We start from the raw sequence: 15,646 nt of genomic DNA on the forward strand, positions 1-15,646 counted from the left end.
TCATGTATGAACACACATCGGCTCTTTATTTCAGCAGCTCCCCCACGAGCCTGTACCAAAATATTCAAACCACCCCGTTCATGATAATCCGATATCATTAGCTCTGCAGAGGGGAAGACATGTTGTCTCTGAAACTTAAAGGAATCAAAGCAAAAAACAAAACGTTTGTCTTGGACCAAAAACCCTCTCTGACTTGCTGACCTGCAGCATCCGAAAAATCTCACTGCACAGTTAACAGGTAGTTTGTTTGCTTTGGCATCTTCTGACTGAGAGAAAACACAGAGGTACCAAATATTGCAAAAAAGAAAAAAAAACAAAAAAAAAAAAACAAAAAGCTGCATGAATATCACACTGTACATGTTATTGTTAAAATATCCAATTTGCATTATGGGACATTAAGAGAAAAGACTATTAGAAGGAATCAAAGTTTAAATGGGCGTAAACACAAATTCATTAAAAATTATATAAAAGCAGTATCCAAAAAAAAAAAAGAAAAAAAAGAAAAAGCACCAGACCATTTCAAGGTATTTAAATTAAGTGCTTAAATAAGGTGGGACATGACAGAAGCAAAATAAAAACATCCAGTGAGGAGACTGAAGACAAACGGCAGACTGGGCAGTGTGGTTATTGCGTCATGGCAGTGATTTGTGCTGCGAATGCCAGCATGATAATAAAAAGGTCAAACAGGCAGTGGGTCCGAGTGGTTATAAAATCTATCACATTGCTTCTTGATGAAATCTGTTCACTGCACCTCAAGCGTTCATCATCACGTCTCGCCCCTCTTTCAATCTGCATAAATAACTAACTTTGCTAAAGTTAAATGAAAAGATTTGGGACTTTAGAAAATCCCCTTCTGTTGGTGCGATCCCAAAAGAGAATCCTCGTCTGTGGGGGCGGGGCCTCTGGCTCCGAGAGGAGTTTGTACTTGAGCCCGTTGAGGGGGAGGCAGTGTGTCTTAGAGGCAGTTTGGGAGGACGAGGAGGCGCTCACAGCTTCTTCAGGCGGCTGTACATGTCTCTCTTGCTGCGCTCCCCGGCCCAGGTGCGACTCTTGAGGCGGAACTTCCTCAGGTCCTCCTTGAAGTCCTCGTGGTGCATGGGCCGGTAGGACTGAGGTTCACATTGTGACTGCGCGGGAAGAAAATGAGACCAGTTCAAAGAGCTGAAGAGCCACCGAGGGGTTCAGTCAACCATCACCATGTGGGACAGTTACTCACTAAATGTTCACAGGGGGAATGTCAATGGTGAACGGCAGAGAATATTGTTGACCAGTCACGTCAGTCTAAAGGTTCATTTTGCTTCTAAAGTTTATCGCAATGCACGCTACCCAGGTCTCGTAGGAGCTAATATCACCTAGCCTCGCCGCTCATTCAGCTTTAACTGCTTGTGATGCCGTCCTGACCCAACTGCTTTGATAAGGAAACACTGTGCCCGCCCTCCAACCACCTTTAGCATTGCTTACTACTGTTAGCTCTGTTGGTGATGTCAGCAGTGTCAGCACTGCTAGTTGCTAACTTAGGGCCTGTCCATGTCGTGTTTTTTACTCAGCACCAGCCTCTTTCAATTTTTCTCAGTGAGGAGCGAATAAATGTGTCTGCTTATAGTGTTATACAGTAGTTTTCTATTAGGTTAACTTTATACTAACTGCTCACAACTGTTAAAAGGAAACTTTAAATTCACAGCAACAGGTGTTTCAAAATAAAAGCACCAGTGGTTCCACTTTGATTTATTTAGTTAGAACAATACTTTTAATTGTATTAAAACAGTATTTGCTTTAACTTCATTATACGTCAGTGTCTACTTTATTAAACTTTACTGTAACTAAAGTTCATTTAATAATGTTGTATTTTAATAGTCTACACGAGTTTAGAGATTTCAGAATACTGCATCGTGCATCACAATATTCTTTTTAAGCCACATCGCCCAGCCCAGTCACCAACCCTCTGATAATGGAGCATTAGGCTGGCTACACAGCTGATGTTAGTGTCAAGATTTTGTTGTCATGAAACACCAATGCAGAGTACGTCATTAAATAAAGCACTCTGAGTGCTTTTTAATGAGGCGCTACGATGACGTGCTTTTCTGCTGATGAAAAATGTCATGTGGACACAAGACCTGAATGCACAAAGACCCATCTGTTAAAGTGGCGTGATCTTACAGCGTCATCTGCCTTCACTAAGTCCCCAAAATGTGTCCTTCAACAGTAGTCCATTTGTCTCAATGAAACAGTGGACATCCAACATCAAATATCCCAACTAGTGTCACAAGGCCACAGTCTTGCTTTTAATGTTTTTAGCTGTGACATATCACATGTCGGTGCATAAAACAAACTTTGGCAGGTTTTAACTGCCTAAAATTGCAGTTCCAACAAATTTAATTCTCCTGAACAGCTACTGAGCAGGAGTTGTGGTGACACGGATTCGTCAACCACAGTTTAATGGCTTCTGTTGAAGCTCGATGTGCAGACACAGTTTTAGCTTCAAAATAAACTAAAGAGAAACTGACCTGGAAATGAGGGAAGAAGTCTTTGTATCCGCCCTTGAGGATGTAGAGCTCGGGGTAGTGGAGGTGGGGATAATCGTTCATGGCGCGGTCTCGCTCCCTGACGAAGCGGCACATTCGAGGGCCGCGCTCTGACGAGAACTCGCAGTGGAAAATGATGACGACACGTTTGTCCTGGGACAACGGGACGATGGGCGTTTTGAGGAGGAAGTCCTGCACCTGGTCCTCCTGGTGCAGGTTCAGAGCTCCCTGAGACGACAAAGACAATTATTTAATTAATAACGTACAGGAACTGATACAGAGACAGAAACACTTTAAAGGGCAACGTGTCTAATGTGTCTAAGGCAAAGTGTCTAGTGACTAATGGGAACAACAATTTTTTGTAACTAGTCCAGTATCGCGTGAGAGCGCTGCAGTGAAACGGGCTGCAATGTAACCTTAATGGGCAACTGTGCGCCATCAATGTCCATCCACTAACGGTTTGTTTTTGTCACTGACAGGCTCAGATTGTTATTCTAAGTGTGTGACAGCATTATGAAAGGATCCCTACAGAGATAGAGCTTTGTGTTAAAGAGTCAGATCCTTTTTGTTTAACCAGAAACAGCCCTGAAATCACCGTCACCAAACCCACCAGACTGCATTTAAATAACAAATCATTTCACCATCATTAAACACACCACATATAAAAGTTGACAGAAACCACTTTATAAAATTGAATTATTAACGACAAAAACATGGGGAGAAGTTACCCTTTAACAGGCGACAAAAACAATGTCAGACATACAGAATTAACAGCAGTAAATCCTCCATTACTTAAAAAAAACTATCAAACTGTATTTAGTATTAACTGCCCACAGTGACTTGTAGTTTCAAACTAAAGGCGTTACAGCTAGTTGTGATGAACACTTCTACATATTTCTCAAGGAAAAGTAATTGTCTTTAATTCAAGCACAAACGTATTTGGAGATTGTCGCTCACCTTGATGTGTCCTCCCTCAAACTCGTAAGGGTATCGACAATCCACGACAATGACTCGCTCAACCAGATGATTAAACTTGCCGGACAGAGCTGCCACCATCTGCAGACCACAAACAACTCAATTTAATATGTCATTTCAAAATTCAGTCTACAGTGTGCTCCATTTTTATACATAAACAGTGAGAGACACCAACAGAGTGCCTCGACTCACCGTGTCTTGGTTAATGTACTTGAGGTCCTGATGTTTGCCGTCCACTGTGGGGAGAACGAAAGGCTGAAAGACAAGAAAAGAAATTGGATTAGAAAAGTAATTTAACACCTGTAAGTTAATGGAGTGGGAAACAGCGGCCGCCCTTACCTTGGTGAAATCGCCAATTAGCTCGTTGGAACCGTCCTCGCTGTCCAGCAGCTTCTCGATGTCTGTCTGGCAGAAGGACTTGGACCTCTGGAGCAGTGAGCAGCTCTGCAGGAGGAGAGGAGGGAGAGATTTAAGGAGGCAGTCAAGGAGAAAATGAGGTAATTTGAGATTGCCTGTAAATCCGGTGACAATAGCCAGTCGGCCTCAGCGGACGTCTCAGAGGCCATTTCTCCACTTCTAATAAGGAGGCGGCAGATGGTCAGTGGAGACTAAACCCTGCAGACTCAGGCCAGTGCTTTAGTCTCAACTGATCACTTCCTGCGTCCTAAAAGACAATCGAATCCTTGCAGGTTTAGAACAGAGGCTCCAAAATGTTACCGACTTAGATACAAGTTGGAAAACATCTTTAAGTCAAACATTTTAGCCTGACCTTAGACAAGACTGTTAGCAGCTAGTAGCTACAGACTTGGACCTGATCAATACTGGATATCAGGCTCCAGTTACAGACACAGCTCTTTTTATACACAAAAGGTGATAACTCCTCTTTCACCGTGTGTTTGGTCAAAATTAAGCCCCTGTTTTCATCATGTCAACACCGGTTTCATTTGTTGACACATTTTATACAGTTACCATATCGACTTTGACAAATACTGATGGTCTCGTTCACACCATGCAGCGAGGACTCACCATTCTTGGGGATTCAGGGTTTTGCTCCAGGGTGGTGACCTGTGTTCCTGCCAGGCTGCGTCGCCTCTTCACTCTCACCGGTGTGTTTTCATCCCCTGGGCAGTCGGGACGCTTCACAGAGGGACGGGACGAAACTGGACTGGGACTGGACATGGAGGGGGAGCGGAACAGGCTCCGTGGCCGGCAGCGAATCACAGGCTGAGGGGGACAAAGATTATTAAACTCAGTACTATGTTTTCATTTTGTGAGCTTAACACAACTAATAAATACAGTATGAATAAAATTTGTTCCGTGGTAGACAAACTTACCGAGTCTTCTCCTGCACTGTCAGCCACCAGCGGGGCGGTGAGCAGGCTAGCCATTCCCATCGGCATCCCACAGTCATTCTGTCAGTGACAAGAAATATTTAGAGACAGTGTGCGTTAAGTTATATGGCTCAAGTGTAACCATCTTAATTCTCCAAAGAAAGGAGGAATTTGAATATCATCAAAATGTTTTTACTGGCAGAAAATCTGTAAAGAAATCCATCTGACTATTACAAAATGTAATACAAGGCCTCACCTCCATGTTGTCATCCATTACGTCCAGGAAGCCGTCGTCTTCGTCATCGTTTAGAGAGGAGGTTGGGGAGGAGCGTCTCAGGAACATGGGGCTGGAGTCATAGAAGTCCAGCTGCTGACCTGGAGGAGGTGAAGAAAACTGGACGAAGGAGAAGATGGAGGAGGGTTAGAGTCTTTCTAGAACCAGGTTTGTGCACACAGGCCGATGCTGATTCTTCACATGTTCGCGTACCATGAGGGCCGGTGCGGAGCTGGGACGGCAGGCAAACGCGTCCTTTGACCGACTGCTGTTGAAAGAGCGCAAACGACACCGTGACACCGGCTTTGTTGGTTTCTTGAATTCAAAGCCCTCCTGAAAAAAAGAGGGACATTTTTTAAAGGGTGAATCGATGCTCAACTTTTTACAAAGCATTCTCACAGCCCCTAATTGTCTCAATTTTTCAACATAATGATGAATAAAAAAACCCTTTCCTATTTCTCCAACTGTGTAAACTCAGAGGCTACTCATCTGTTCTGGTGCGACACAATTATTTCTGCAGGCATTTATTATCTGTACAAACCATAAACTTACAGAATAATAATGTCCAGCGTTCAGTAATCGTACCTCTGAGAGCTATGATAAAACCCTAGGATTTATCAAACTTTTAAGCCAAATGATGCAATGCTTCACCACGGCAACAGCTTTGTTTAGCTTGTCTAAAGTTCTGTGGTTGCTACTGCCCCTGACAGTCCATTTAACACTGCAGGATCTCTTCAGTGATGTGTTCTAGCCAAGACACAAACTGCATCACTGACCTCCGGCACATTCTCCTTGTTGTCGTGTCCTGAGGCGGAGGAGGCGTTTATTTGGGAGGGTTGTTGTCCGAATATTCCGTAGCGGTGGGGATCTGGTTCCTGTCCCTTCAGACATGGACTGAAACTCTGGAGCTGGAGCTGAGGAGGGGAGAAGAGGAGGGATCCACGTCAGCAGAGGCTCAGTGGCTGTAAACAAGCGGCTCTGTGGTAGGTTCACACTGGAAGATGTTTTTAATTCATTCAATATGAAAATCTGCCCTCAAGACAATGTCTTGTTCCTCAAACCCATCTACAAGTATGAGGTTTGTTTTATTGGCTTAAAGGGATAGTTCAGATCTTTTGGAGTGAGGTCACGTGAGGTACTCCTCCACAGACAGTATATCACAAAGAGTAGATTTCAGTCAGCATGCCCACAGTTCAGAGAAGCACGCTGGAGACTGATATGGAAGCTAAGCTATCTGATGTTGTGGAGGGGACAGCCACATGACAACAGGCCAAACTCTAACATCATCTGGCGAATCTGGACTCATTAATGTAAGACATGCAGAGCTGTAAACAACACACAAGGCAAATCTTCTTACCGGCAGTGAGTTGATTCTTCGAATTGGCATCCTCCTGCAATTGACAGAAGGGAGAGGAAAGCACTGTGGTCAATACAAATCAAATCAACAGGCAGACGTGCTGTTCTAGGTTGAGGAGTGAAATACTCCTTGGAGAGCAATACTGTAACAGCCAAACACAAGCTAATGATTTTATGGTATTGACTAGAAAGCAACTTACTCGTTGATGACTCTGCTCGACTGCTGAATGGCCTTTTCAAACCTGAAACAGAAAACATAACAGATCATTCACAATGAGTTGGAAAGATTGAACAAAAAGAAAAGTAGGAGAATCATTTAATAATGTTGTGTAAAGAATTTAAATGTCCTTAAATTGCTTGTTTTTCCATTTGTACACGTTGATCAACTAATCATTGACCAACAAATTGTTTCAGCCAGATCAAAAAGTAACCCGTCTTTCTAATCAAACCTGCTGAGGAAAGACGCTGACCGCCTTCGCTGGCAGTTGCACACCTTGTGCTCATAAACTACAAAGACAAAGAGGCTAGAGCTCTATTGAGAAAGCAGGAGGAACGGTTGGACGAGAGGAAGTTGAGTGAATGCACAGAGGCAAGAGGTGGTCTTTGCATTGGAGTTTTGCCCACCTGTATGCTAAATGAGTAGAGAGCTCAGTGTGCTGGGGGGAGGGAGGGCAGGAGAAGGGATGCAGAGATCAGCTAATCTACCATATGCCTGCTGGAGCCAACGTTGCCAACCCCTTTTCTGCAAGAGCCCTTTGTTTGTCGAGGAGAGAGCGTGTCCCATTCAATGCAGACCAGGAGAAGGGAGGGTGCCCTCATTTCAATGGCCACGACGCACAGAAAACTCAAGCCCCCCTTTTCCTATTGAAATAACAGTGCATAGGAAGAGTGTGCCAAAACCCAGAGGGGGTGGGCTATCATTAAACCCAAGCGCGGGGCATGTCCTCCCCCAACCTGGAAGACTCCTAGCAACCGAGCAGCTGTAAAGGAGGTGAATGAGGTCTTGAGGACCAAATGCTGCTGTAAAAGAACTCGCACATCACACAGCGACAGATGTCTGCAGAGACTCGCCCTCCTCTGAGTTAAGAAAAGGGCCACCCAAGATTAGCAAACTGGGGATATGCTGACAAACTGGTCAAGATAACAAAGATAACCTGCATTTAGGTTTCAGGCAAATGTAAAACTCATCCTTCTGTGTGTCTTCTTCACTTAATAACTTCAAGAAAGTTGAGCTCATATGTCCATATCAGCTTATCTTCTTAGTAAAAAAACGAGTGACGCTGTCATTTTAAAGCCAACGGTAGAAACCATAATCCTACAGATGAGAAATGGAGCTTGGCTCAGCTGAGCCCAAGCGCAGGGCGGAGGTGGTGGGGGGTTGGTGTTGGGGGAAGCAGAGGGGCACAGCTCACAGGCTGATTGATTAGAACAGACATGACGAGGACAGTGTAACTTACGTGTCCTCCATTTCCACACCATCCATGGGGCTGGGGAGATCCATGCCGAGGCCTGAAAGAAGAGATTTGTGTCACAGATCAATGCGAGCGCCAGGTGGTTAACTGCCACCAACAACCACAATACAGACACATCGAAACTGTGGATGGACAATTTTCAATCCTCAACCAGTTTCACAAAAACTTAAGGGTAAATTTGAATGTCACTTTATACTGCTGAGCAGTTTAATTTGTAAAAAAGGAGTGACGTGTGACTGCAACTCTGGGGCTGTGAGCAGGGCTGATTACTTATTATTAGGACTGGGAATCACCAGAGGATCCACGATGCAATATCATCATGATGCAATATTACAGAAATGCAATGCTGGATATTGCGATAAAATATTGCAATTTATGACCTTTTTCAACTTTAAATTTTGTCCTCAACAGTTTCATCTAATAAAATTAAGTTTTCAGTCTCTTCGTCTCACTTCAGACAGTTTTTGCAGCAGCAAAATGTATCTAGTGGACTGAAAATTGATGATATTATTCTAGTAAGCTACCTTAAGTTTAATTTGTATTTGTCATACTAATAATTTAGAGAATTAAAAAAATTGATAGTTGACACTGAGTGATGACACGATATTGCCACACAAAAATATCTCTGTACTATGCTGTATGGACTTTTCCACCACTGTGACCAATTACAAAAGTGAAAATACCCCCCTCACAGTTTCCGAAAGCTCAAGTCAACACATTACAATAGCTTAATTTGTCTCACCAACACTTCAGAGTCTAAATATATTCAATTAACTATCATAATAAGACAAATAAAAGAAACAAATCCTCAAAATTAACAAGGTGGGAACACTGTAATGTTTTGCTTGAAATTTACAGAATGGTTAAAACCAACCACATGGAGACATCTTACAGTCATGACTATGAAATGAGATGCAATAGATGCTCATGGGGCCTCAGGCATCAGTCCTAACAGCATCAATTAGCACAGACAATGGCTTTCAGGAAGACTCACCGGCATCAGACGAGACGTCAGAAGCAAAGGAGGGGACCTTCTCCAGGGGTGCGTGCTTTCTCCTTTTCGGTGTATCACATTGACTGTGTGGGGAAAAGATGAGCAGTGGTATCAGTGGTGTGGGCTGTAAACCACACTGTGCATGCTGGGAATAAATTAATGTGTGTCCATGGCGTGCAAAAACCAGAAGCAAAGGTTAAGAGAATGTATAACACGTAAAATGTAATAATAATACCTTCCGAGTCCAGCTAAATTGTTCATGTCCAGAGCCAAGTTGGTGACAGGAGACAGCACGGCGGCGGGTCCGGGGGAGAACAGGTTCCTGCAGTGCGTGTTCTTTGTGCTCAGCTCGGGCAGAGTGAGCGAAGAAAGCCCGGGGATCCCGTCGGGCCTGCTCTTCAGACCGCTGCTCACAGGGCTGGTGCAGCCAAACATATTACCCGACTCCATCTTAGCTGTCCGAATGTATATGAATCCTGCAGAAGTTTTGCTTTGCGGAGGATTTAGCTTAAATTTTGGTCTGAAAGCGACGAATTAGCAAGACGGTCCAATCTTCGAGCTAACCCGGAAGCTAACCAGTTAGCTAGCAGTAATTTATTAAAGCATCTCCAAACGTAGGATCCTTCACACCGACTAGAAGAGACTCGGTGGTTCCGTGTGGAGTTAACTTTGACTCGGTCCTAATGAAGCCACATAGCTGTAGTGTGTGTCAGAGAGGAGCGGAGCGGCAGGTTCCTCTCTGACAGCCTCTGGTTTCTGAGAAAAGGCGACTGAAGCTGCTCGTATTTATGTTCAAAATAGAAGCTCAGGAGCGGCAATCTCTCGGCCAATCAGCGCCGTTGTGATATCCAGCTGACCAATCAGAGCGCGGAACGGCTCTCCACTGTTGTCCTCTCAGCGGATGGGGAGCAGAAACAGGAAGTGACACAATCCTTTAAAATTTCATCTTTCTTCTCAGATATCTTTTGTTCTCACACTCTCAGCTGTGGGCTCTGGCTTTTATCAGTTAATGTGGCAAAAAATATTATATATTTTACTGATAATTTCACCTGCTTTAGGACATTTTTATGCTATATATGTGGAGTAAGATTCACTTGGCTGCTGATGGGATATTTGGAGAAAAGGAGTAAAACAAGAAACAGCTTTGCAAGAATCTCTCTTAAATTACAAAATGGCTGCCTTGCAAGTCTGCTTATCCACAAATACAAACAAAATATAAGTTTGCAAATAAACACAGTGGTCATTCATCTAAACTGAGGGTCACATGCAAGCTGAAATCAAACATCATCACATAACATTGCATAATTCTTAAAACAGGATAAACAGATAGGAAGTTAGATAGATGGATAGACAGAGAGACTTTTTAATAGGCTGCCACTATATTAAATTTGTGAAATAAGATTATCTCTGCTGCAGGGACATTTTTACAAAATTACTAAATGTGGATTAAGTTTGGCAAAACTTCCCATTGATTTGTTTTAAACTGCAACATATATGTCAGTGATACTCAAATTACAGCCCTTGGGTCAAATTTGGTGCCAGGTGTCCCTCCAACCATTTTGTAATTCACAATGAAAACAAATGTATTCACACTGGGATTTTTTTTTGTACTTTAAATGTAAATGAGGTGACAGGATACATAAAAAGGTATCAAAATACGGGTTGTTTTTCAAAAAAAGTGCTATCGGAGGATCCCCAGGCCCCTCAGCAGAAGAGCTATTCCCCAAATGTCATCAAATCCTAGAAACACCCTGCGCTATGGATGGATTACTGAACAGGCCTATCAGGCACAGGCCCAGGGGCTAAAAGTGTCCCTCAGGCTTTTACCTGCAAAACGTTACACAAATTAACATGTGCCAACCAGGAAGAGACACAAAATGACTACAAAAGAGGCAAAACAACCACAAAAAGCCAGAAAACAACACAAATTTACCTAAAAACCTCCCACAAAATCACCTCATACATACAAAGACACACAGGGAGGAGCAAAACAACCAAAAACAGACACAAAATGACTACGACAAAAAAGAGGCAATATCACCACAAAATGTGTGTAAGTTTCCAATCCTGTGTGGGAAAGGTTGTGGGGCCTTTTACATGTCTGTCCCCAGGGGCCCACTGTCTCATAAGCTGCCCATGTCCTGACTGTGCAGAGCTGCTGTGACTAGATTTGCCTCTTGGCAAAGATGAGCAAACGTTGAAATGTTGAGAACAGGCAATTCTCCTGTTGCTTTGGAGAAGTGTCCCCTGCATGTAAAGGAAGTTAAGTTTCCCTGATGTGTGCTCACAAGCCTGTTTATAATCCACAAATTAAGAAACATCTAATCTCTAAATATGCAAAGATGACTGCATGATTTTACAAACGTAGATAAATAGTATCTGAAGTTAGATATTTGGGTACCCTGGATAGACAGATAGATTTTTTTCACATAGTCTCTCGTAACATTTTGGTGAAGCGCACTGTGACCTGACTGTGTGCACACATACCGGTAGTAGCAGTAGAGCTCATACGCCTCCCACACAAAGTGACTCAGACAAATCAGTATTCATTGATGTAACAGGAAGAATATTTCCTTTTTGCTTTTTGCTGTTTCTCTCCCTCTCTGTCACACCAGCACACACATTCTTCTCCTTAATAAAATCAAGATAAATTTATGAATGTTTATGACTGTAAAAGACAGTTCAGATATGAGGAGAAGATGCAGAGACATCATGTTTTGTTATGTGTGTGGTTTGCATGTGTGAGCTGGTGTGGGAGTGAGCAGCTCTGAAAGTGGTTTTAGTGATATTTTCCTTTATCAAACATGACACACTCTCTCTCTCTCTCCAATGTGAGAAAAAATTCAACCTCAGTTTGAGAAAACAGGAAAAAAAAGTCACAAATATGATTTTATTTAAAGAAGGAAACAACACTGCTTCTTCTGGTATTCATTAATTTGGACCATGTGGTTACAGGAGGAAGTAATCTTATAAATGACTTGGATGTCTTGTGGTTTAGTCTCAGTGTGTTTGTGGAATAGATAAATGAGTTCTGGTGCCTGCTGGTCTCAGCACAGACACACATGTTGTGTCTTTTAGATGCGGCCATGTCTTGCAGTGTCACCACAGGCTTCTTCTTCAGGACTCCATTTTGAAAGAATTATTTACTCTTCAAACACCAAAACTCCTGTTTGTTAAGTCAAACACAACTTTACTGACCAACAGTCACACACCTGCCCGTAACTCGTTCAACCAGACCGCTGAGACAGTCCAACTGACAAAACCAGACAGATGTTCCCAGTGAACCCAGCTCAGTGTTCTGTCTGAGGTTCATATGATGTCAGTGTTTGTGTTTCTGCAACTTTACCTCAACTCTCTTTGATTCATTTTGAAACTCTTCCACCAGAAGTCCAGGTTTCTCCTGCACAGCCCAGGTTGTATTTACAATGCTGAATGTGCAGTTATGTGTCATTCAGAATCTGATACCTTATCAGAGAGGCTGCGCCCATTTTAACACAACAACAGTGCTTTGGTATTCCAACGAGAAGCTCTTTCAGTATCATTTTTACTTAACCTGGAGCTGTAAGCACGGGGGTGTGCTGACCTTTGGCTTGTGGAAGAACCGCCGTTCACTGCAACAGTCTTTGTCCGGATAAAGTATCTGTGTTATTTGCATCACCAATGTAAATGAAGTTTAATGAACTTCCCTGGAGAGGTACAAGCGCAGGCCTGCGACTCCGGGCTCCACACCCCACATCTGAAAAGAGGAGACAAGAGGGGGGAGAGACAGAGAGACTCAGCCTGAATACAACCTCTGCAAACCTCCCGACACCTTCTGTTCCCACCAAACCTGCACAGACTCCCCGCTGCCAACCGATTTCCTCTTTACACAAGCTCACACCAACACACACACATAACAAGGAGGCAGGATTCACAGTCTGTTAAAGCACTGAAGCCACTGCTGCTCCCATAAAACACAAAACAAGAATCCAAGATGGCTCTCTTTCATGCTTTGGAAGAATCACAGTACTCCAGCTCTCAAGGCTCTTAATCTCTTTCCTGAGCTGGTCGGCCATCTTTGTCCAGCTGCATGGTTGGTATCACAGAGTTCATCCAGCAGTCTTTACCTCAGACTAATGAACAGAGAACACTTTGATACCTTTGGCTTTATTCTGTGGTATCAGACCTGCAAGGAGCAGTCAATTAATTGATTCCTTGACTGACAGAAGATTAAGCAGTCAGTAAACCCAAGTTGTTTATTTAAGCACAAATGACACAAACATCTCTGGCTCCAGTTTCTCTAATGTGAGAATTAGGTGTTTTCTCTGTTTTATATAACAGTAAAGTGATTATCTCTGGATAGTTGGCTCGACAAAGCAGCATGTCAAGATGGCAGTTTGGACTCTGACCTCAGTGATGGGCATTTTTCACCATGTTGAAACAAAAAACACACAAAAACCTAAAACTGCATCATGCACTCAAAATGTATCAGCAAGAATGTTATTTGTTTTTTAAATGAGCTGTTTGTGCTCATGGCTCTAAACATGGAGGTGGCTGAGCTGGTGGCTAGCAGCTAACAGCTAACAGTGCAAACAGTGCTAACATGCTGACAGAACCAACAGCAGCCCTTTTACACTGCCTGTTCAAGCTGGGGTGGGGTTCAAGGAGCGGCTGTATATGTCCACAGACAGTGAAATCAACGAGGTCCAGGAGCTCCTTACCCCCCGAGCAGAGGACAAGATCAGCCACCATATAACAGGGACGCTAAATGATTGTTACTGACATGTTAAATCATTATTGTTTATAAAGTGCTGCTGATGCGTATGCTTATTCTGAACTTGTCAAATACTGCCGCTTTGTCAGTGATTTCGGCGTCAGACACTGATGCCAAAAACCATCTTTCACAGCGGCATGATACGCCACCAGGCAGCATCAGTTTGAAACGCAGCTGAAAAGAACCTTTTGCATTATTATGATACCCTGCCGGTTAGCCGGATGGCATCTGTTGCAGCAGTATGATATGCAGACAGGCGGCATCAGTTAATAATGTGGCTGGACACTGGTCGTGGAGGTATGATCTGGCATAATTTTAAAACGCTGACATAAACAAATTAATATCAAGGGCTGGAAAGTCCCTATAGAGGACGATGGATGGGTCCATCAAACCCCAGACTTTCACCCGGGAGCCTGGTGTTCTTTTCCTATATGAAAGCTGAGCGAAACCATGCTTTTTTTTTTAATCGAACAGGAAAATAAACGTAAATATAAGCTGTTTTACTGATTCAGGTTTATTTTGAAAAAACACTGCATTCGTCTAACAAACACAAACTGTATATTTCCTGTGAAAGCAGACAACAACAGACGCACCCAGGATACATAGCGCGTAATACGTAGATGTGAGTCCATTGACCAAGTGCCAATATGTGACGAACTGGGGATGAGAATGGGTTGGTATGTTATATGTCACACTAAAGACTGGCGATTTAGTGTTACATGTCAGGCCTGTCACATGTTTTTTTGCTTCAGATATGCCAGCATGCTAGTTAAAGCGACATGATGCTGCTGTTGTTTGGTTCAGTGTAAACATGCAAAGGTGGTGCAAAGTAGGGACTTTGGAGCAGCTCTGTAGCCTCATCTCTGTGTAAAAAGAGCTCGTGTTATCATGTGGGGAAACACACAGCTGGAACGTCTACCACAACAAACCACACAGAAGCTCGGATTATAACTTACTCCAGCTACTCAACTGTATCTTTACATTACAAAAAATGGTTTGCTTCTATACTGATGCTCTGAATGTCACATATGGAATCTTAAAGAGCGAGAACTTCCTTCCTTTATACTTGGCGAGACCAACAGATTTACTGAACAGCCCCAACAGCCTGCAGCTGCTTTAAAAAGCACTCAGAGGTAAAGTTTATTATTGATAAACCAAATCTTATCTCTCACACTGTGACTGACTGAAACAAACGGTGTGTGGCGATCTGCAGTTTGTTGTGTTGGATCATGGTAACCTGTAATTGGGACACACATGATTGATTCTCCCCCACCGACGCCTTCACTGCTCCACAACCTGAGCTGCTTCCAAACCCTCTATTTACAGGTGGAAGTAGAGGCTGTAGCTGCAGGAAGGAGGAAGGAGGGAGGGTTTAACATTCACAGCCACACACACACCCCACACAGACACACACACATGCAAACCAGCTGCAAAGTATAGCTTTGTAAGTATGAGGCGCTGTTCTCAAGGTGACCTCTTACTCTGCAGATGTTTTGTGAAAACTGGAAACTGCATTCAGCTCCTTTGCTGCCAGACATTACAAGTTTTCAGTGTCTTTTATTCTTGTTGTCAACTTAAAAAACCTCTGAGCTTCTTTTAGACCGTCGTGTGACTTCAACTCTCCAGTGAAACCACAACTAATGAAACTCTTCATTATTTATGAGAGCGAAGGGGGCGGTGAAAAACAGGGGGAGGCATGTCAAATAATTTTTTAAGCACTGGGTAGCGACTTCTTATTTCAGCTCAGGGGAAAGGCATACTGATTTGAATATTTTCTATTTATTTTACCGACGCCTCCCAAACCCAAATTTATTGCCAGCTTTTGGTGCTTTAAGGTTTTCCGTACTTGGTGCCATATATCCCCATCTGCAGAACTTTCTGATGCATCTGAATCGTCATCATATCGTATGAAAATATCCTCTCAGGCCTATTAGGACGTGTCACTGCTCTCTATACACGTCCTCCTCCT

At 43.2% G+C, this 15,646-nt stretch overlaps 1 protein-coding gene across 1 annotated transcript; it reads right to left on the reverse strand.

The window, feature by feature from the left end:
- On the reverse strand, positions 1 to 9,702 carry cdc25b (cell division cycle 25B). The gene is made up of 15 exons (XM_050062142.1): positions 9,160 to 9,702; positions 8,925 to 9,007; positions 7,916 to 7,967; positions 6,659 to 6,700; positions 6,460 to 6,493; positions 5,879 to 6,016; positions 5,316 to 5,435; positions 5,085 to 5,222; positions 4,832 to 4,909; positions 4,524 to 4,721; positions 3,837 to 3,941; positions 3,690 to 3,752; positions 3,480 to 3,578; positions 2,505 to 2,750; positions 1 to 1,127 (listed from the first exon to the last, which is right to left on the reverse strand). Exons 1-15 carry the CDS (start codon positions 9,372 to 9,374, stop codon positions 987 to 989), a joined length of 1,752 nt encoding a protein of 583 aa, XP_049918099.1. The 5' UTR covers positions 9,375 to 9,702; the 3' UTR covers positions 1 to 986.
- Positions 9,703 to 15,646: the final 5,944 nt, after the last annotated feature.

The sequence above is a fragment of the Epinephelus moara genome, chromosome 14 (genome assembly GCF_006386435.1).
Source record: "Epinephelus moara isolate mb chromosome 14, YSFRI_EMoa_1.0, whole genome shotgun sequence".
Classification (NCBI taxonomy): domain Eukaryota; kingdom Metazoa; phylum Chordata; class Actinopteri; order Perciformes; family Serranidae; genus Epinephelus; species Epinephelus moara.